We start from the raw sequence: 20,675 nt of genomic DNA, 5'->3' as shown, positions 1-20,675 counted from the left end.
CTCGAGTACTGTGTAATTGATGCCTGCCTGTGCTGATTCCTTGTCTATAATGAGAGAGAACCAGTGGCACAGAAGGAGACCCGCCCCAGCCGACCCGACCAGGCAGGTCGAGATTGAGTTTGAGAATCTTACCAAGCGTCAAGGACAGACTACCAATCCGGTGGGTGGCGTCCGTCTTCCCCAAGGGTCCATCCGCCAGCACATGGGAGTCGAACACATGCAGCATTTGATCAACGGATGGTCCCACCCCCGCCCCGCCGCCCGCCCCCCCCCCCGACTGGTGACATCTGCGTTCTACCGCGGTGCACCGCCGCCAGTTGTGCAAATCCATAATTTTGGCTTGGGCATTGGACCTCACTGCCAGTTGATCAGTCCGAGCAGAAGACTGGACATCGGCATCCAGCGCATCACGGCCTTCCTAGTCGCCATCTTCCCTCTGGCTCAGCCGAGAACACTGGCGTGGGTAAGATGAGATGAACTTCTGCCCCCCAGGGGAGTTGTGCTGCAACCTGTCGCACAAAGCTAGTATCGCACAGACTTGCGCAGGGGCGGGCGAGAGGTGGGCTGGCCAATTCGAGTCGGACTTGGCCTCCCCCAGCGGCGGCGCCAGCAGCAGCAGCCAGATGTTGGGCCACAATGTCCGCGTGAACTCTGGCAATTCAAGCGGGCCTGCGACACAAAATCGCACCCGCGGATTGAGACGGCTCAGCATGCGACGGCAGCGGAGCACGGGGTGGCACATCGAGAACTGCAAGCACGCGCTCGGATCCCGATGATAACACTGCTCCTCGCCCCCAGGCAGCCCAGATCGGGGGCTTGTATCCGAAGCCTGGGCTGAACTTTCCACTGTGTCGGTGCCGGGAGCTTAATCATGCCCAGTCGGGCCCGCCCTTGCGCACGCACCCGTACGGTGAGGCCTCTTGAGGCTTTCGACCATCTGCATCAGAGAGGCTGGGGGAGGGGCTATTCTGGCGCGCACAATGTGAAAGGCGATCTGATCCCGAACCAGCTGAAGCAATGACTTCCCGAAAGGGAGAAGAGCTCTCGCCCGCACCCCCGTGTGAGACAAGGCACTCCTAGCTGCTGAACCTTTCTGTATACGCTCCAAGGGAGCCGATGACCGTGGTCTCTTGACGATGTGGGAGGTCAGATTGAAAATTGTTCATCCACCACAACTGATCTCTCCATAGCCGAAGCCTCTCGTTGGAGGCCTGCCTGCCTGCCTCCTTAACCTGTCACTCGAAGCCCCGGAACATCCCCCCCAGGCAAACCATGATTAGACCAAAGCTGTTGGACGCGTCTCGGCTCATCCGTATCGCAAAATACCTCGCGCCAGCACTGCTCCTTCTGTATTTCATCTCGGATCTCGAGGGAAACCAGGTCAGCGAACGGTACGCTGAGGTCCTGCGCAGCTTCAAGGACGAGAAGAAGCTGTTCGTGTCGGACCTGCTCGCGAATGAGGTTGACGGCAGGTTCGAAGGCTCCGAGCTTGCACGGCTCTGTAGCGGTAGGGAATGGCATCCTGATGACAGGGCCCTCGTTCTGACGTGTGCGCCCGTGCCGGGGGGTGTGGCCGAGGTCAAAAATGGACTGCTGCACTGCGTACGCTTCGCGATAGAGATAGGAGGTCAGTCAATACATTGGGCCGGTCGTGTTGTTCCCACAACTAGTCAGCTAGCCACATGTGCTATGTGCCTCTTGCGATTGCCGTTGTCGCTACTGACACTTGCTCCCTTCCCAGCCCAGCTCGTCCTTCCCCGGATAACACGCCGCTCCCCGGCCGATATCTCCAACCTCCACGGCGAGCAGCAGGCCAAGGGCCAGCCCCTGGACTACATGTTCTCGTCCGAGCACCTGGTCACCTCCCTACAGAGGCATTGCCCGCAGATGCGAGTCCACATGTCCCTAGACGACCTATACGACAAGCCGAGCCTACTGAAACCGCTTCCGGTGAGCATGGGCATGTTGACGGACGAGGTGGCGGTGCTCAACGGCACGCACACCTCGATACTCGCGGACCCGCAGAACCTGACGCGGCGGTTCGCCGACTTGTACGAGCGCGAGCTGCCCCGCGACCGGCGTCACTATCCCGTCCGGGTAGACTTACAGGAGACCACCTTCACCTGGCCGGTCCACTATGATGGTGAGGCCTTTCGCCGGGATTTCGGCCGCCTGTTGCGCGTGCGCGACGACGTGAGGCTGCTTGCCGCCTCGGGCCTTTGGGAGCTCGCCCGCCGCTTCGGGATACCCCTCGACCCGCGCCGAGGGATCGGCAACAACCCTGGGCAGGACAAGAGCCCGCGCTTTGTGGGAGCCCACCTGCGCACCGAGAAGGACGTCGCGGCCCCACCGACTCACGGTGACGGCGGCGGCCCTCCACCCGAGCGGCCTTTCTTCCCAGGCTACGACGCGCAGGCGACATGGTTTCTCGACTACCTGGGCGCCACTGAGGCCCCAGGCAGGGTCGTTTACCTGGCGTCGGGCCTGCAAGCCGAGGACGCGGACGTGCGTCGCTTCACGGCCAAGGCCGCCGAGTTCGGCGCCACAGTCGTCACAAAGCGAGAAATCCTGGCGCCAGCTGAGGTGGCCGTGCTCAATAACCGCCTGACATGGGACCAGAGGTCGCTGGTAGACTACGAGATCATGTTGCGCGCCGGGTTCATGCTGGGTATCGTCGAGAGCAGCTTCGCGTGGAACCTGGCCCTTCGGAGGGGCAACGCGTATGGCGGCGGAAGCCACGCCGTCGGCGCCGAGTATGGGGGCTTCATGGAAGTGCCGAGCTCTGATCCCGAAAAGCCCGGGACGGTGATGTGGCAGGACAGGTACTCAAAGCTCTTTGGCGACTCGGACAGAGCTGTGAGCATGTACTATGGAATGTGGCCTTGACATCCCAAAGACCAAGGGATGGAGATTGTGAGTTTGAGGCTGTCTCGTTTGGTCCAACCGGCGTCGTGAACAGCGCGAGATTTGAAGTAGATTGGCCGCGTATGCTTTGCATCGTTGGAAAAATGGCGTTTGATAATTTGATATTAATGGGCATCGACAAGCCGTCGTGCATCGGCCCGTGCGGACATTGCGCGAGAAGCCCATTGAAGGGTGAAAGTACAAGCCGCCAATTGGACAATAAATCCACAGCACATTCCCCGGGAGTGATACCGCGTACCAAGTGCGTTGTTCATAAGCACATGCTGGCCGGAGCAACGACTTGTTGGCGGTGCGCGTGATATGCTGAAATGTCACGGGCGTGGATCGGATCGATCGATCACCTATGTTTTCGGCCTTCTTCGCAGCCGACGTTCGAGTGTCATCTCAACATCGATGACAAGGTTCTTTAGGTGTGTGTCAGATACCACACCGTTTTCGATCGTCCGATCTGGTTGATAAGATCAGCCACAATCACTCATCGCCAGACTCATAGGATTTAGGTGCTTACAAAACTCTTTCCGGCGGACTGAGACATTGTCCCACTCTCGTTTGAGGTGCTCATTGCCTGCCAGCACCTCACTCGTCGGTGGCTGGCCCTTCTTGGGGTATATAGGTGATGTCGAGCCGAAATATGCATTGTATTTGAGTATCAACAGCCGATACAGATGCTCCACAACTGGCAACGCGGATATCTCATTGGAGCCTGGGGCGCGGTCAACAAAAGTCAGCAAGGAGTGGCCCACGCCAGGAGTCCTTGAGCGTAACACCCAAGTGTGGCTGTTAACTCACCAGCCGTTCCGCCGTCTACCGAGCTCACGAGCCGGCTGCGGGCGAGGTTTGAGTATCCCGCAACCAATTGCCGGTAGATGAGAATCATCTGCCACATACAAGCCCATAGCGGCAGCTCGATCAGTCGGGCTGCATCCGGAGAGAGTTCGTCGAGCTCAAGCAGGATCTCCTTCTCGTAAGCGATGAGCGCCTCTGTTGTTATCTTCCTGAGCTCCCAGAGCGCCGTGGGTGGCAGTCTCGAGTGCTTGTCGCTGCGTCCATCTGAGTTAGGTGCACCTCCATGTGCGCACGCATACAATTTCGACGTCTGCCAGATCAAGTACCAGCACCTCATCTCGCAGATCTTGCGAACAAGATTCTCCGGGTCGACACAAACGAGCGCCTTTCTCTTTCCGGAGCTCGAGCTGGAGGAGGAGCCCTGTAATTCCGGGGAGCTGTCGCGGTACACTAGGAGAAAGGAGAGTATGGCTGACTCGAAGTCTGGCGCATTCTTGTCACGTAGTTCTCCTGATAGTTGCTTCTCTGCCCACCCAAGCAGGTCGCGGGGCAAGTGCTCCTGTCCGGGGGCAAGGCACAGCCCCATCACAGTGCTCGGAATTGGTTGAATACTGGGGCCGCTGTTCCAAGCGGAAGCATCACTGACCCCAGCGTATGATGGCAGAGATGAGTGGCCGGTTCCAAGTGCGACCGGCCTCGCGTTGACAACGTAAGGCTGAAGGGTCAGAACCAAACCGGGCGAATCTTTTGCTTGGTGGAATTTTACGAGAACTGGGCTCGGAAGCCCGCACAACTGCCAATTCTGCTGCAACAACGATACGTGGGTCGGCTCCCGGGTCCATATGTCAGCTAAGATCGCAGTTTAGTAGCCGCTCTCACGGAAGACTGAAAACAAGCCGGGCGCAACTCACTCTTTTGGCCGTCATCAGGGAAACGAAAAGACGACAATTTCTCACGAACGCACACCTCTTGTTGTTTGGGGAACGCCTTTCTGCAATGCTTACAAGGCGTGTCTTCATCGCACTACCTGGGTATTAGCAAGAAGAGCATGGCCGCCAAAGTTGAGCCGCTGCTTATCTTACTTCTCGTTTGCGGATGCGACATCGCATGCATGCCTTGATCTTGCGCATGTTGGACACCTTGACACGCTTCTCTCCTGACAGTGGGTTGCTCCTGCCGCGTTTCATGGGCATCGCCTGGGCCGGAGGACCCAGAGCGAGACCGGGACGGCTTGGACTCCGGGGCGACAGATGGATAGAGATGTCATCTTCTTCTATACGTGCTGGCGGGGGTGGTATTGGCCCCTGACCGCCACCGACGTGGCGCAAGCAATCGGTGAAATCTATGTCGTCGAAACCTCCACTCGGCCATGGCACAGTGAGGAGGGCCTGGGGGTCAAGATCCTCAAGCCGATCGAGAGAAGACGGCGATGCCCTGCTACGGCTTGAGGGCGACAGAGTTTGGCCCGAGGTCAGTGGTGGTACATGGCTCTCAGACCCAAGGCAGGTCGACGTGTCGTCACCGCCGTCTAAAGATGGCTGTACATAGGCTGGTGGTTCGTCGTTGGGTAGGTGTAAGTATTGGCGGAAGAAGTTGTCGTCGTCTTCGTCGTACTGGAGCTGCTCGATAAAAGTCTGAATCTCACCGGGTATGACCTGCCCGTCGGCTCTGGGCGATGCGGGCTTCATCATAGCAGAACAGGCCGTACTCAGTAGTCACTCGACCAGCGTCCGGGATCGCTTCTCTGGCGCGGGCAGGGGCAAGATCGCTGCCAGGTCAATCAGAGAAACAGGAAAGCTTGGAGCAAAGTGCCTGACAAAGTTGACACCGAGGCAAACAGCTAAGGCCAGCACTGCGCAAGCAGGTCATATGGGTGCACACCTGAACGGGCACATCATCGCCTCTGATTGGCCAGGACTGGGCTGTGAGATGCGGCTCTGCCAGACCGAAGATTGCGCCAGGCATCATGTGGACACCCACTTGTACGCACATGTGTACGCACTGGCGCACTGGCGCACGAAGCCCCTGCTCCAGCAGGCTGCAATGTTCCACAGCCTGCTGCGATCCACATCGGTAGCTGCATGTCTGAGAGGTAAGGCGGTGTTTTGGCCTTCACCAACGGCTCTCAGTGGCCTTGCCGGACTTGACAGGAAGCCGTTCAAGGCAGGTAGTGGCTTGGGCTTTATCTCAGCCGGGATGTTGCGTGGTGTGCGCACGCAGCTCGGTCCCAGGGGCCGCGAGGCGACAACATTGAAGTCCGAGCTGGCAGTGCGAACCTGAAGTGCGAACCTGAAGTGCGAACCTGGAATGCCCACGACGCAGCATACAAGACGGCATCTGGAGCAAGTCAGCTGAAGTGAGACGGCGGCAGCCAGGTAAGGCCTTGTTGGTGACGGCCGAACAGAGCGCACGCAGCATCCAAATGTCAAATGAGGGCCGGCCCGAGTTCTCAATGACGAGACCAGACGCCACGGAGCACAGCCAGAGCAGTATTGTGGTGCTCATCAAAGTTGCTGAAATAAATACGATGGGGGGCGTCATGACATGAGCCCACAATCGCCATTGCTAGCAGGTACCTACCTCTATAGGCACCGGTAGCAGCCACTTGGTCGTGCACAGTAGGATCGGATCGCCAGGGCGGTGGCCCGCAAGGCGACCTGTCAAGCTGCGGTGCCTCTTGCTGCTCTGGTGCCGTCGTCCGGCACGGCCTCGCCGTAAGGACTAGGGCATGTTGAAACAGCGAAGAATTGCATCGCGTGGGCTAGCGGCTTGTCCCATCTCGAGAAACAGAGAAGCGGAATTGGCGGTTCCGCAGGCGGCTGTCAGGCTGACCAGGCTCACGGCCAGACGCTTGAAGCCTGGGTTGGGTTCAGAGGGACGGTTGGCACCCTGAACAACTGCCCAGCACTGCCGTGGCACTGCAGTCTTGCCGGGGGGGAAACGGTGGCGGCAGAAACGGAGAGAAGATGGGGTGCTGATCAGGCCCTCAGCCCCTGGGCTCGGATGGGGGTATCCCAGACAGGCGAGCTTGCAGTCGACGGAGAAGCAGCGGGTGGGGCACGCCACTGTGGCCGCAGCTTGGATGCTTAATAAGTACACAGTAGGTGACGATGGCGGGCTGGATGGGACCGACCCAGACCAGGGCGAGCCGTGCTGGCTGGCTGGCTGTGCCTGATGCGAAAGCCATAGCACTCAAATGCCACAGCACGCAAAAGCCACGCAAAAGGGGCCGGGGCAGCGGGGGCAGGAGTCGCTGCCAAGACGTGATATCGTGCGCCGGGCTGGCAGGCGGGCAGGCGGGAACGCGGGATGATCTGCGATGGCTTGATGGATTCTCGATAGGCGATCCGGGGCAGCCTCACCACCTACGCACTCCGTACCTAGGTAGGTAGTGTAGTTGGCCGGCCCAGCCTGCCAACTGAGCCTAAAATAGACCTTCTCTCGGTGTTTGGCCTTGGTCGGCATTGAGGACGAGACCCGACCCCGAGGTGCTGTCTTTGAAGACGGGACAAAAAGCCACCCGAGTCAGGACAACTGGACTGGCACTGACTGTGACCGCGGGCTGGCAGCACCCCTTTTCAGTGCGTTCAGGCGTTCCGGGTTGTTCCAGAAGACGGACTTGTACATCTAGTGCGACGTTGAGTTGAGTCCCCGTGGGACGGTAACCACGCGGCCAGCGTCCCAGCGTCCGCACATCCCGGCACTTTGGGGCAGCCGGCTCCCACCAGCACCCGTTTTGTTGCCCAGCACTCCGTACAGACGTACATGCAGGTCACCGGTCTGTAGGATTGGGGACTTGGCAGAATGACGGGATTCAGAATCCTACACAGTACATGTACTTCGTCTTGTGGACTCTGGTGCGTACTGTCAAGTCAAGCCTAAGGCCGCGGGACTACCCTACCCTACCTGGATACAGGTACCTTGGTACCTGGTTACCTGCTTAAGTACCTCCGTATCTAGGTATCCGGGCACCTACTTAAGTACCTAGGTACCTAGGTAGGTAGCGATGCACATTCGCAACCCGTCCAGCTCGTATAGAAACTTACTATAGCATCGGCAGAGACGAAAGATACAGAGTGAACAGACCAGACAGCAACGGCGCGCAAGGTCAAGTGCCCCCCGTCAGCTGCGGGCTGCCTGGCCTGCCTGCCAGGAGGCCTAGTTGCCAACACAAACACGCAACGCCCAGCCAGGCGACCGCTGCAACACGGGATACCACCAGACCGGACAAGGCCAGCCAGCCATCGCCTAGCTTCTCCTATTCATCTATCCACGGCACTTGTATGCGCCTGCAGGCCGTACCAGTCCCGTTGGGGCATGACATGATATGACATCTTCAAGGGTTGCTGGTGAACTTGTTAGCTCTACCAGAAAGCAGTCCAGAAACGTTTTTTTGATCTTAAGGGTGCCCCAATCCCCTAATATTCAACGTCCAACGAAACCGACGAGGCCTCGCCCCCCCTCGCCTTCGCCTTCGCCTAGCCTCGCCCCCTCCGGCCACTTTCGTATTCCAGGGCGGCAGCCCCTTCCCGGCTTCCCTCCTGATCTCTGTTCGTCGTTTGTCACTCACTTGTGAGGGTCTGGGCGCCAACCCGACTCTGCCGTGCTGGTACTGTCCCGGTCCGGGTTTTCTTGTCTAACACGAGACAGGTTGGCGGCCGTCACACGTAGATCTGCCCGTCAGCCTGTTTGCTTCCCAGCCCTCCTCGTGCTGATTCACCAAGCCCACCAAGCCCACCAAGCCCTCCAAGCCACCGAGCATTCTCTCATAGTTTACTGCGATACATCGCCTCGTACGGCACTGCTGCTCTCCCACCGCGGACCTCTCCCAGTTAAAGTTGCCCGATCCACTGCAGCGGCACCTTCATTCGCCCTCCCCATCAAAACTCCCCACTTGCCCGACAACCCTTGTCCTATATTGACTGACCAGGATCACAACGCAACGGAACCTCGCTTCTTTGCTTGTCGCCGTCACACCTTGGACCTTCCTTGCTCCACCCTGCCCGCCTGTCTGAGCTCGCTCAACGCGTCACAGCTTCTGACGAAATCCCGAACTGAGAGCCCACAGGCCCTCAGGCCGCCCACCTGCCACCACCACCCCCAGCAGACACGACGGTACGGCTGCTGTGCAGACGGTCCTCCAACGGTCCTTACACGCCGGATTGCTCGCCGTTTGGCCCAGCCCTGTGTGCTTGTTATACCACTTGTTGACTCCTGAACTTGTCCCAGCCCTCCGACCTGGTTCGTATTCCCCGTGCCAGTCTTGCTGTTCTTGTTCTTGTTCTTGTTCTTGTTCTTGTCCTGTTCTTACTCCTACTCTATGCCTTGGCCCGTCTCTGTGGGCCTGCCTGCTTGCGTTGCTCTGCCCTCGAATAAGACTTGACAGACACCGCTCTCCTCCACACCCGTCTGCCCAGCATGCCGCTGAGCAAGTCGTCCCGCTCCTCCAAGAGCAGCCGGCCCTCCCTGCTCTCACTGCCCTCCGTGCACAGCCTGCTCTCCAACTCCTCCCATGACAGGGACGCCAAGTCTTCTGGTGGCTCTTCGCCGGCGAGGGCGCGCTCGGCCGACACGGAGGCCGTTGATGAGTTAGGCGCAGAGAAGCTACAGAGGAGGAAGTCGAGGCTCAACGTGCTGACGTCCTTCTTTGCGACCCCCAGCTCCCGCGGCTCGACTCTCACCGACCCCGCCGGTCCCATCCCCAGCCTGCGTCCCAAGACAGCAACAGAGGCATCGCCTCCCACGCACTTGAGAAAAGAACCTATCCCGCGGAGACCCGTCGCCTCGACAATCGAGCTCGCAACGAGGCCCCCTTCCTCCGACGGCAGCCCCAACTCCCTCTCCAACCCCCACGACTCGGTCTCCACCATCGACAACTCCCCAGGGGCGGCAGCAGGGCCTGGAATCCAGACTCCAGTCACCCAGGCCTCCGATTGCGACTTCGGCTTTGGCGTCGAGCACACCGAGTTTCCCGAGGCAGCTGACACCGGGGCCGAAACTCATACCGGCCAAGACATGCCGCAAGTAATACAGAAACAGCCGCGCGCCGTGTCCGCCGACGGTGCGCCCCCGCTACCCCCAAAGGACCCTTTGCCAAAGGAGCAACCACCGGCGCCCGTGTCACCGGTTGCGCCAAAATCCAGGGGAAGTGCACGCAGCAGTTCTGCCCACCAGTCTTCCCCGGATAGGAGGGACGGTCCTGCGAAATTACAGTCGACCAGGCGCTCCTCCCCGGTCCCGCGCGTAAGAAGCAGCTCTGCGCAGCCGTCAACGCACAGGGAAGTACTGGGCGATGCTCCCCAGGCCACGTCTAATCCTGCGGATGCAGTCACATATCCCAGGCCCATGTCAAAACAGTCCAACGACGGCAGTGACAGCCGGGGAAGACTGCGAAGAAGTTGGCTTCCAGGGCGGCCGAGCTCGGGCTCCAAGGACCTGAAAAAGATGTCCCCGAGCAAGGCGTGGATCTTGTCGGCTGACAACCAGGCTGATTATAACACAGCGTTCCTGGCCAACAATGAGAAGGTAATTAGGGTGCTGGGAAGCTGCGGTGCCACAAGTCGGATGCTGACAGTGACCACAGGTTCCCGAACTCTGGGCTGAGAACGGCGATGTCCATGTCTACCTCTCGCCCAAGGCCAGTGGAAAAGGACCGTCCTTCAAGGTCTCATCGCAAGCGATCGAGGCCTCGGTAGTGTTTCACGAGTTGATACAGGGAGAGCTGTCGAGTAGCAGGGCCGCAAGGGACAGGTCGAGGAGCTTCGATGGGCGCGACAACCTGACGGCCCGGGACGCCGACCGCCAGCCGCACCAGCAGCTCATGCCCGAGCCCGCGGACGGGGTGATTCGTCTGTATCTTCCTCCCGCGGCCCCTGACCAGCTTGCGGCCCAGGACCCCAAGACACAACCCGAGCTGCAGCGCCTGGTTGCGATTCGAAACCTGTTCGCCTTCTTGACCGGACAGCCACTCGTGGCCACCAAATTCCGACCGACCATTTTCTCCGCATTCCTTGAGATCTCATCCCTGCTGAAGGAGTTCGATTTCATGAGCATGGATGGCACGACCTGGGGCGAGGGCGTTGACCTGAGTTTTGGGTTTTACATGTCCCAGCTCTCACTTGCTGACGTGCGACACAGCCGTGAAAAGACGCTAGAGGCCGTGATCTTGGGCGAGCGCATGAAGTGCTGGGAGCTGTACAACGAGGCTTTCACTCATGCCGTGGGGAAATGGCAGGCGATTGTCTCCCTGAAATCACCACTCGCCAAGCAGGTGTCGCCCGAGGTGTGGCGCCGTCTCGAACGCTCAAATCTGGATCTGTTGAACCGTCAGCACAATGTCAATTCCAGGCTGGAGGAATTTGAGTTCCCGGCCCTTTTCTCTGGCGTTGCAGGATCTTCCGAATTCAAGGATATACGTTTCAACCGGTGGAAATCGTCCTTCTCGAGGATGCGCGGCTTCACCCTAGGGTACTACAAGTCCCTGTTCGGGGCCTGGCCGCCCAAGGCAAGAAGCAAGAAGAACCCATTCTCAGAAAGCGGCCTGAACAGGCTTGTTCTGAAGACGCTGTATGCGGATCTCTCATCGCTCTATGACCTCTTGGTGGACCGCGACTCGGTCACACCACGCGTCATAGATCAAGCTGTCGAGGATATCATCTCGGATAAGGAGTCCAACGAGCACATCCGGGCCCTGCGCAAACTGCTCACTGAATTCGACCAGTCCTCACCACCAGTCTTGCCTCCAATCCCGTACGACATCCCGATCCTGCCGACCATGAAGACTGTGCAGGTCAAGTACGACGAGATGAAGGAGAAGGACCAGCTCAAGTTCGACCGCAATATCAAGGACCACGAACTACAGCTCATAATGCACAAGTCCTACAACTTCGACGCTGACAGCGTCAAGTCACCGTTCCTCCTCCACTTCAAGGAGTTCGACCATGACCAGGCCAAGGGCAGGTCCCAGGCCGAGCTCGTTGATAACCGCCTCGGCATATGGCTCTTCCTCTACGTGGTCATCCAGTCACTCCCGCTTCTCGTTATCGACGCGCCTGATCTGCAGTTCACCGAAGGTGTTGAGTATTTCCTATGTCAGCCGCCGATGGGGAACCCGCCGTGGCTCGAAGAGGCAGGCGAGGTTCGCAAGGCCTGGTACCAGCTGCCCGGATCGCAGGTCAAGGTGGAACTCTCGGCAGATGTGGTCATGTTCTCCGTAGAGGGCACCTTCGAGCGCTCGCACTGTTGGGAGGCCGCCAAGGCATGGGAGGAAGCCAAAGTTAACGGCGGCTCTGCTGGCCTGGTTGGGATGCAACCACCACCGCCGCTCGCCGACGGGGCTGCCGGCTCCGCTTACTCGCCACTTGAGGCGCCTCGTGCCGTCTTCGAGGACAACGACCCTGTGATGGGAATGGGCGGAACAGGCGGCTACCACAGCAGCAATGGCAACTCGCCGGCAAGCTCGGCGCCGCCGTCACCCGCCTCCGGGCCCCAGAGGCGCGTCATATCGCCGAACAGTGGTCTGGCCGCCGGCCGCGGGGCAGGTTCCAACTTCCGCGCGAGCTTCGCGGGGCTTTCCGCCCTGGAGCCCCTGGCACCGCCCGCCGGCGCCGCGCCGGTGGACCGCCGCTCGAGCCGCGTGTATAGCTTCCAGGTAGCGCAACGGCAGGATTCCCTCGGCCCCGACAGGCCGCAGAGCCCGGGCGATTCCGCGCCGGGCACTATCCGGAACGCCAAGTCAGTCGACAACATGCGTGGCGAGGTTCCCGCCCGGAAGCCTGTCGGGGGCGGCGGCGGCGGCGCGGGCAAAGGCCACAACCATACCCTGAGCAGCACTTTTGACGACATCCTCAAGGACATGGGTAATCAGCAGAAGCCAGCCAAGCAGAAAAAGAAGTTTGGGTTCTAGGCGATCCCGGAGGATCTTTCTGAGCACGAGCACGGCGTGATGCGAAACCCAGGTAATGGCGGCAGCGTTACTGTTGTTGTCGGTGGTAGAACCCACGACGATTCCAAGGCAGGAGCAGGCTTCGGAGGAGAGAAGCAAAAGGCCCGGAGCGTGAGCTTTCAATGCTGAGTTGGAAAGCTAGTGAGGCGGCGGGGAAAGGGAGGTAGGGGCGAGGAAAGGAGTCTGTGATGGGAAGGGCGGACGGATGCTCGCACATTCCTTGTCCTGGCGTTCTGGGTCGTCATCAATAGCCTTTGTCCACCACCCACCCCCCGCCCCCTTTCCCCCCCTATCCTTTGCACATTTTATGAAACGCCACTGATTGACAAAAAGCATGGCGGTAAAGTGAGGAACGGGAGGGAAGGATCATGTCTCCTTTTGCGAAGAAAACGGAGGGAGCATTCAGTGGACGCATCTACCCACGCATCATTTCAAGAAGTGGAGTTGGCTTATTGCTTGTCACGGCGTATTGTAATACTCTAGTACCTTTGTACGCGCCTGGAAACACCTGGTGATTGGGACTGGTTCGGACACGATCATCAAGGGGCAGGTAGAGCATATGACATTACTATCTTTGCACATCAGGTGATCGTAGATGTGACAGGCAGCAGGGCCTGGTCAGATGCACAGCGTGGGTGACGTGCTGCGCGGACGACCAAAGAGAATAGAGGCAGCTTTGCGGCTGCTGAGCACACGCCAGCCGGGTCTCTGTTGAGCGCACCGTCGTCCAAGTGTAAGGCGTGCGGCGGATGGGCGAATCGGAGGCTGATTGAGTCGGCAATCATGATCGCCGATCAATCTCTACGGTTAAGTGGCAAAGGAAATGAGCATACTCGTAACTGAGCATCTAGTTCGGCATACCAAGCGCGCCTCTCAAGATCAGCGACGCTCCCGAACCGATTATGGGTCCAGCTGGCGAGACACGCGCGCTGCCGGCCTTTTCTCCCAACAGCTCCGGAATACATCCACTGATAAGGATGACCACCGGCCACCCCAAGGGACCATTCGGGGGCAGTCGGCGCAGCAAGCGTTGAAGAGCTGGGCGTCCTGGAGGACCTCGACCTTTTGCATCACGCGTAAGCCCGTCCTGGCACCGCCCCAGGTCCTGGCACCGAAGCACAGCTTGATGTGACCGGGGCCGGGGTGCCAGTGCGCTGGGATGCCGCAGTGTTTGCAACAATGACAAGATTTGAGCTCCCAGCAGCACATGCGTTTATGTGTGGGTAGAGGTTCCTACAGATGGGTCACGTCTCCTTGCGGCTTGCGGTCTGTCTGAGGCAAAGCAGGGCCAGTCTGCTGTTGATTGCTTCTGAAAATATGCGAATTGGGGCAGTTCCAGTGAGCCATTTGTTTCGCTGGCCCAGGAGACCAGGCGACACCCGACGTGAGGCGTTTCTTGTGCATGTGGCCAATGTGTGTGTTTGCTTCAGACGAGGTTCGTCCCAGGACGAGGCAGTGTCGGTAAGGGATAAATTCAATGACCAGATCAGTCTGGTGATTGGCTGCCTGGATGATGATGCTGTGGATTCTTGTTGCCTTTATTTAGACGGCCTGGAAGTGTTTGTGGGCAGTGACAAGTAGATTACATCAAGGTGACTGATATAGAGCCGGGCGGGCTGACGGGATGGCTGCGGGATCAGACCTGTCAAGGTGGCTTGGCAAGACACATTGGAAATGGTGGCACGTGTCAGGACGCAGACTGCCACGCACCGTTTGAGAGATTGGATTGCGACGACGGTGAGTGTTGTGGCTGGTCCCCCGACAAGCCCACAGTGTGGTGTGCAGGTGGTGTGCAGGTGGCACATTGCCTGCGAAGATGATGGGCTTTCGGGTGGTGTCCAACTGGTGGTGCTGATACATAGGTCAAACACCAGCCGATGTCCGCAATGCAAGTCCGGTGGAGCTTTGCCACACAAGTGATAGGCGGGCTGCCGGCCACCTGAGGTGCCTGGGTGCCAGCTACTCTTTGCCTGGCCCCGTGCGGTTCTCCAGGGTCAAGCCGGCCGAACATAGCCTCAGTTGTGGCGAGAAGACGCAGGACGGCACTGCGAGCTGTGGTGACCAGGAGCCATTGTGAAGCACGTTGGTGCACGCTGAGTACTATGTAGTAGTGTCTGAGACAGCAGAAGACCAAGCCCTTTTCTCTCTCTCTCTTTTTTTCTTCCTCCCCCCCTCTGGAGTGGGAGACCCCCCCTGGGAGGGAGGGGGGATTGAAGGGGTTTATAAATAGTGCTGCTGTTTGACCAAGGCCAAGAGGTGCCAGCCCTACGAAAATGAAGCTTTTCGGGCGAGACCAGGAAGCTTGAAGGGGTGGGGGACCCATCGGTGGTGCAAGATTCTTGGCCGCGCCCGCCCATGTTGCGTGCATGCCGTGCCGTTGGGTGGTGTTGTAGTGTAGATCTGGGCGCACTGCATGAGGAGTGAGGAGAAGGATGCCGACGAGAAAAAGAGGCTAGAGAAAGCCAAGCCCAGCCGCCCAGTCGCGCAAGACAGGAACCACGCTCCCGGACCCCAGACTTTGACGTTTCGAGTCTGAGCGCATGTTTCCTGAGGCGCCCAACCGCAGAGGCGTGTGGACCCCGTAAATTAAACCGGGCGTATGGACACAGCATCTGCCTGGCAGTAACTGGCAGCCTGGCTGGGCGGTAGGGCGGCAGGGCGGCTGGGTTGATGGCCGGGTGGAACGGGCCTGGGGGGGGGGGAGGGTGAATTAAGGTTTCCAGTGGTGGGCCCTCGCTTCGATGGAGAGGGCGACAGTGGCAGTGGGCAGCCCGGCAGCCCGGCAGGCCGAGGATTCTTAGACTTTTGACCACAACCACAGCCCAGAGGCGGGCGGGAGACATTGTCATCAAAGGCCAAACAAGCAACTCATCAAGATTTTGGTGACGCGTACACAGTACGACAAGACTGGATGGCCGAGAGTGTTGTGCTACTTGTGCTAGACGGGCATGGGGGATCTCAACACGGGGCCCCTTGACTCGACAACCCGGCAGTGGCCATACCGAGCCCCGTTGCACCTGGTCGGGCTGGTCGGGCTGGTCGGTAGTGGCACACATGTTTCGAAGCAGGGTACTACTGTACATAGTAGTCCTGCCAGCGAGTGGTCGCTGCAGAACGGCGGGTCCCGACGGGCATACATGTGTGTGCTGTGTGGCAGGAGCGGCGAGGCCAAGATGGGACGATGGTTCATTCGGGAGGGCGGCCTGGTCAGGCTGCCAGGCTGCTCAGGCTGCTCAGGCTGTCAGGGAGCGCTGCACACTCTTCGCAGCCAACGGGGTGCGCTGGAGCAGGCTAGCCTGCCTACCTAGGTACCTAGCAGCTGCTATCTGTATAGTACTCCGTACAAGGTTTGGCTCAAGCTCGCTGCAGTCCGTGGTTGCGACGACCGAGGCACGCTGGCTGGCACGCTGGCTGGCTGGTCTGGAACAAGTGGTGCAGGGCAAGGGTGCGCAGATGCTTACGGCTGACTGGCTGACTGGCTGGCTGGCTGGCTGGCTGGCAAACTTGCTGCAGGAAGGTGGAGGAGAAGGATTCGTCGGGAGCTGGCAGGGGGGCCGCTCAAGCAAACTGATGCCCCGCCATTGTGCCAGGTTCCTGATGAGAGAAAAGGTACGAGGTACTAACTTACCTAGGTATCCGTACCTGCTGGTCCCAAACTGTTCCCCCGTACGCATACACCTGCGAGGCAGGCAAGCAAGCAGTACGGCACAACGACGTGACGCGGAAGAGACGATGCAGATCCGGTCCCTCCCCAGCAGCAGCAGCAGCAGCAGCAGCAGCAGTTCGATGAAGGAGCAGCAAGAGGAGGAGGTGCATGTGGGGGTGTGTGGGTGTGTGTGTGTGTGGAGAAAGCAGAAGCACAAGGGACAGGCAAGACCAGGCAGACTGGAAGACACGATCAAGCCGGTCGGTCAGTCAGTCAGTCAATCAGTCAGTCAGTCAGTCAGTCAGAGATGCAATCGGATAGATCATGTAACATACTGTACACGCTTGAAATAAAAGACATTGGACTGTCGTTGCGGAACGGTCGGTCGGTCGGTCGGTCGGTAGGTGGAGGCGGCGGTTGTTGTTGTTCTCAAGGTCGACCCGTCCTGCCCGTCCTGTCCGTCCTGTCCGTCATGCCCTGCCGCGCATTTTGTTTGATCCCAAGTGCTTCTCCCTCTGGTCACCACCACTGCTCACTACTCACCACTCACCATCCTCCTCAACTCCTCTCCCGCCCCTCCCTCCTCTCCCCTCCGGTCCCTTCAGCTCTCCTCGAGTCCCTTCAACCCCTTCCCCCATCCCCCGTCCCCCGTTCAATACTCGCTGTGTCAGGTTTCACCCCGACACTCTCTGTCAGCGTCCCCCTGCACAACCCCAAACAATACCAAATCCACCCACCAGCACGCCCGCCCCATTTCCCAAAACCAACCTGTCGCCTCGACCCGTCCACCCGTCCAGGTCCTACAAGCGCCTTTCCGTCCTGACAGTGTACTTCTTTCCCTCTTGGCAAGTCTTGTCTTGCCTTGGCATGCCGCTCAACGAACCCATTCCTTTCTTCCATACATCATTCTTCCCGGCACTCGGCAGCCCACGCGAGCCTCCTAACAAGCTGCACAACGCCAACTGCTCTGCATCAGCTGCGCGCGCCTGTGTGCCTGTGTGCCTGTGCGCCTGTGCGCCTATGTGCGACCGAGACTGAGAGACAGAGAGAGAGAGACAGAGAGAGAGAGACAGACACAGAGACAGACACGGTCAGATAGAGAGAGAGAGAGAGAGAGATTGTGTGTGTGTGTGTGTACACTCGCACGCGTGTGTGGCGGCATTCTGTCTTCAACCCCCGCCCCCCCCCCGTTTCTCCTCACTCTCGTCGTCACTGGCCACGGTTGTCCTCGTCGCCTCCGGTGGCTCAGCTCCAGGCCAAGACTGTGGAGAGGACAACCAGCACTTTGGAAGGACTGGACGTTTCCTAGCTCTCCGTCCGTCCTGCTGTTCAACTGCCTCACCACCCGACCTCGCTCACTGTCCCGGGCGATCCACCGCCCCTACGGAGCCACGGAGCCCAACCCACACACGACACCTGCAATACAACAAACCCGCCAGAGCCCGACACCCACCCACCCCAGTCAATCTGGAACCCACCGACACCTTCCGCAAGGCACGGCACGGGGACGACGAGGCCACCCCGTCGCGAGCCCCCCGTGAACCTCAGTCCCGCACAGATGGTAGCCCTATCCGGGACCAGCAACGCCTCGACCACGCTGGAAGACCAACATCAGCCCTCGGGCCGCTCTTTCTTCAGCAGGTTCGCCCTGCCCATCCGCTCCAGGAGCACCCGCAACGTCGTCGACTTCCACATCCGCCCTGCCGAGCCCCATCGCAAGTACGGCGCTGGCGACAATGTGAGGGGCGCCGTGGTCCTGGCCCTCGTAAAGCCCATCCGAGTTACCCACCTGACCGTCGCCTTGCGTGGCTACGTACGAGTCTACAAGAACCCAAACGCCGCCAACGAGCCCATCAACCCCTCCGAGTCCGAGTCGGACGGCATCTCTCAGTTCAGATTTCTCGGCAACGGCTACGCCTCGTTGTTTCAGGATGAGCAGGTCCTATGCGCCGATGGGAGGCTGGAGTCGGGCAGATACGAGTTTAATTTCGACCTCCTGTTCCCCGAGAAGGACCTGCCCAGCAGCATCGATGTAAGCGCCTTTGGTTCCCGCCGATGACAGCCGTTTTTTGCCCGGTGGCGCGTCGCCGCCCTCGGCCTAGGTTCGTGATCCACTAACTCTTAACAGTTCGAACGAGGGAGCATCGGCTACACAATTGTGGCGACGCTGACTAGGCCGACTTCCATAAACGCGACAACTACCTGCGACCGCAAGATCGAGCTGGTGGAGCAGGTTGATGTTGGTACTCTTCCGGCGCCACGCCCCCGAACCATCTACCTGCAGCCCATATCCAAGAGGTCAAAAAAGAAGAAACCAACGGGCTCGACCGTCTCTGAGAGGGGAACAACAATCGCAGCGGACGGTGCAGGCGAGTCCTCGTCCGATTTCGACTCGACAAGAGCGGTGGAAACATCGACGGAAGGATCCCTCATCGCGGACGATGCAAACCAGGATGCTCACCAGAACCCGAGGAGTCCTGTCAATAGTGACCTGAGGAGCGAGGTGAGCGGGGACAGTGCTTTGAGCGGAAGCACCGGCCTGAGCTCGAGAGAACGCGCCGACCCAAATCAGTCAGGGAGCCTGGGGACTGTCCAGGCGGGTGCGCCCAGGAAATCGATCTCCTCCAAGGACAGGACGATCACAACAAAGATCGAGCTTATGAAGAGCGGTTGCTTACCTGGCGACACGATATCCGTCAAGGTAGATGTGCAGCATACGAAACGAATAAAGAGCCTGTACGGGGTCATTGTCACCTTGTACAGGCAAGGCCGCGTGGACTCGGCGCCACCGGTTGCCCTGTTTAAGAACATATCCAAGGAGGAACAGAGGAGACTGGAGAAGGAGGAGTATTATCCCAAGTCAAAGACCGGCCTGGGCGGGTTGTCGTTGTCGTCGGCTGGCACGTGCAGTGTGTTCCGAAAAGACCTCTCGCAGGCATTCAGCCCCCTGATCATCGACCCTGCTACGTTGACTGCCAGCGTGATGACCTCGGTCAGGGTACCGGAGAACTCGTTCCCCTCAATAAGAGGAGTCCCTGGGGAGATGATCAGCTTCAAATACCGGTTGGAGGTCATCGTGGACCTGGGCGGCAAGCTTGCAAACGCGATACAAATACAGCAAAACCCAAGAGTCGGCCCTGCAACCGGTGTGATGACATCAGGCCGGGAGGGAGTGGCCAGTCTGGCGTCGTTTGACGGCAGCTTGGTCAACACGGACCCCCTGAAGCGGGAGAAAGGGGTCATATATGATTCATTCGAGCTCGTTGTGGGGACTACAGATACCAGCCGGCGCGGCAAGGCGGTCTCATCACCTCCGAACGCAGGGCAGGACGGCGCGGTGTACCACGAGAACGGGTCGTGGCCTGCGGGATGGGAAGAGGAAGGCTATGGCGCGGAGGAAGCATACGCGCAGGAATACGTTCCGTATCCCGGCGAGCCCGCAGCTCAATACCCGTACTGGAACGGGGCTTCCCAGGAGCCGGCCGAACCAGCCCCACACTACATACCACCGCCGCCAGACGTCGCAGATGAGAGCGGCCTCTCAGAAAAGGAAAGGGTCAGGCGGGCAGAGCAGAGGCTATTGCCCAGCCAACCCGAAGCGCCAGAGCCCACAGCAGGACCTGCAGCACCAGCAGCATATGGCGGGTCCGACGAAGCTGGCCCATCTGCTCCCAGCGGGCCTTCTGCTCCGCTGCTGGCTGCGCCCTCCGAGACAGCCCCGTCAGCGCCGACGCTTGACGAACTGGCGGTGGGTTCGACCGTGCCGAACGGCAGCTCGACGGACGACAAGCAGGAGCTCGAGCGGCAGAGGTTACTGGCAGAAGCCAGCGCCCCACCAGATTTCCCCAGGGAGGACGACGCCGGGGTCGGGAGCAGTTCCGCGCCCAGTGCGCCGCCGATGGCCGATGGGCCTTCGGCACCGATCCTCACAGAGGAAGACGAGTACGGAACGTACTTCGCACACCAGGCCACCACGGCCTCGTTGGAGCCGCTGCCGGCATATCAGCGATGAGAGGCTGGGGTGGGGCTTGGGCTGAAGCTGAGGGGCGGTAGTCCCTAGTCCAAAAAAAAAGGACAAAGCGATGATGAGTTGGGGCAGCGATGACACCGATCTTATGGCGTTTTCTGGTGGGACATTTACATTGCATAGGGGCTCTAGGCTTGCGGTCATATGGGGTTTACAAGATATCACGGGAGTTGTCATGGGCGGGAGGCGTAGCGTAGCATATAGGAGTAATATAATCCAGCACGGACACACCCATATATTTTTTTGGGGGGGGGTGGGTATGCGCAGCAATCATGCGAAGGTCTCTGGTCCCGCAGTCCCATGTTGCATGCACTGTTTGAAAGAGGACGTGAGCATGGCGCATGATA

At 59.4% G+C, this 20,675-nt stretch overlaps 4 protein-coding genes across 4 annotated transcripts; 3 read left to right on the top strand and 1 right to left on the bottom strand.

Moving 5' to 3' along the window:
• Window positions 1-280: 280 nt before the first annotated feature.
• Window positions 281-6,829, bottom strand: KVR01_000072 (uncharacterized protein). Its single transcript, XM_044787436.1, has 5 exons — window positions 4,794-6,829; window positions 4,623-4,734; window positions 3,715-4,540; window positions 3,434-3,628; window positions 281-3,373 (listed from the first exon to the last, which is right to left on the bottom strand). Exons 2-5 carry the CDS (start codon window positions 4,728-4,730, stop codon window positions 3,267-3,269), a joined length of 1,236 nt encoding a protein of 411 aa, XP_044650021.1. The 5' UTR covers window positions 4,731-4,734; window positions 4,794-6,829; the 3' UTR covers window positions 281-3,266.
• KVR01_000567 (uncharacterized protein) lies at window positions 1,273-2,886 on the top strand (the record flags this gene model as incomplete). Its single annotated transcript, XM_044787440.1, has 2 exons — window positions 1,273-1,627; window positions 1,742-2,886. The coding sequence occupies 2 exons, from the start codon at window positions 1,273-1,275 to the stop codon at window positions 2,884-2,886; spliced, it is 1,500 nt and encodes a 499-aa protein (XP_044650516.1).
• A 950-nt stretch (window positions 6,830-7,779) lies between the features above and the next one.
• Window positions 7,780-13,234, top strand: KVR01_000815 (uncharacterized protein). Its single transcript, XM_044789778.1, has 2 exons — window positions 7,780-10,236; window positions 10,295-13,234. Exons 1-2 carry the CDS (start codon window positions 9,130-9,132, stop codon window positions 12,614-12,616), a joined length of 3,429 nt encoding a protein of 1,142 aa, XP_044650764.1. The 5' UTR covers window positions 7,780-9,129; the 3' UTR covers window positions 12,617-13,234.
• A 4,625-nt stretch (window positions 13,235-17,859) lies between these two features.
• KVR01_000900 (uncharacterized protein) lies at window positions 17,860-20,313 on the top strand (the record flags this gene model as incomplete). Its single annotated transcript, XM_044794620.1, has 2 exons — window positions 17,860-18,333; window positions 18,430-20,313. 2 exons carry the CDS (start codon window positions 17,860-17,862, stop codon window positions 20,311-20,313), a joined length of 2,358 nt encoding a protein of 785 aa, XP_044650849.1.
• Between the last annotated feature and the right edge of the window lie 362 nt (window positions 20,314-20,675).

This window comes from Diaporthe batatas, assembly GCF_019321695.1.
Source record: "Diaporthe batatas strain CRI 302-4 chromosome Unknown Contig00001, whole genome shotgun sequence".
NCBI lineage: Eukaryota > Fungi > Ascomycota > Sordariomycetes > Diaporthales > Diaporthaceae > Diaporthe > Diaporthe batatas.
Note: the sequence above shows the minus strand (reverse complement) of the source record. Positions and strands in the feature narration are given on the sequence as shown.

Excerpts from the sequence above, each read along its gene's own strand:
- KVR01_000072 (XM_044787436.1), bottom strand. The coding sequence starts at position 4,730 with ATGAAGACACGCCTTGTAAGCATTGCAGAAAGGCGTTCCCCAAACAAC. Across the intron at positions 3,629-3,714 it reads GGTAGACGGCGGAACGGCTG|GCTCCAATGAGATATCCGCG; the intron begins GTGAGTTAACAG and ends ACCGCGCCCCAG. Across the intron at positions 3,374-3,433 it reads AGTCCGCCGGAAAGAGTTTT|ATCGGACGATCGAAAACGGT; the intron begins GTAAGCACCTAA and ends CTTATCAACCAG.
- KVR01_000815 (XM_044789778.1), top strand. The coding sequence starts at position 9,130 with ATGCCGCTGAGCAAGTCGTCCCGCTCCTCCAAGAGCAGCCGGCCCTCC. Across the intron at positions 10,237-10,294 it reads TCCTGGCCAACAATGAGAAG|GTTCCCGAACTCTGGGCTGA; the intron begins GTAATTAGGGTG and ends CAGTGACCACAG.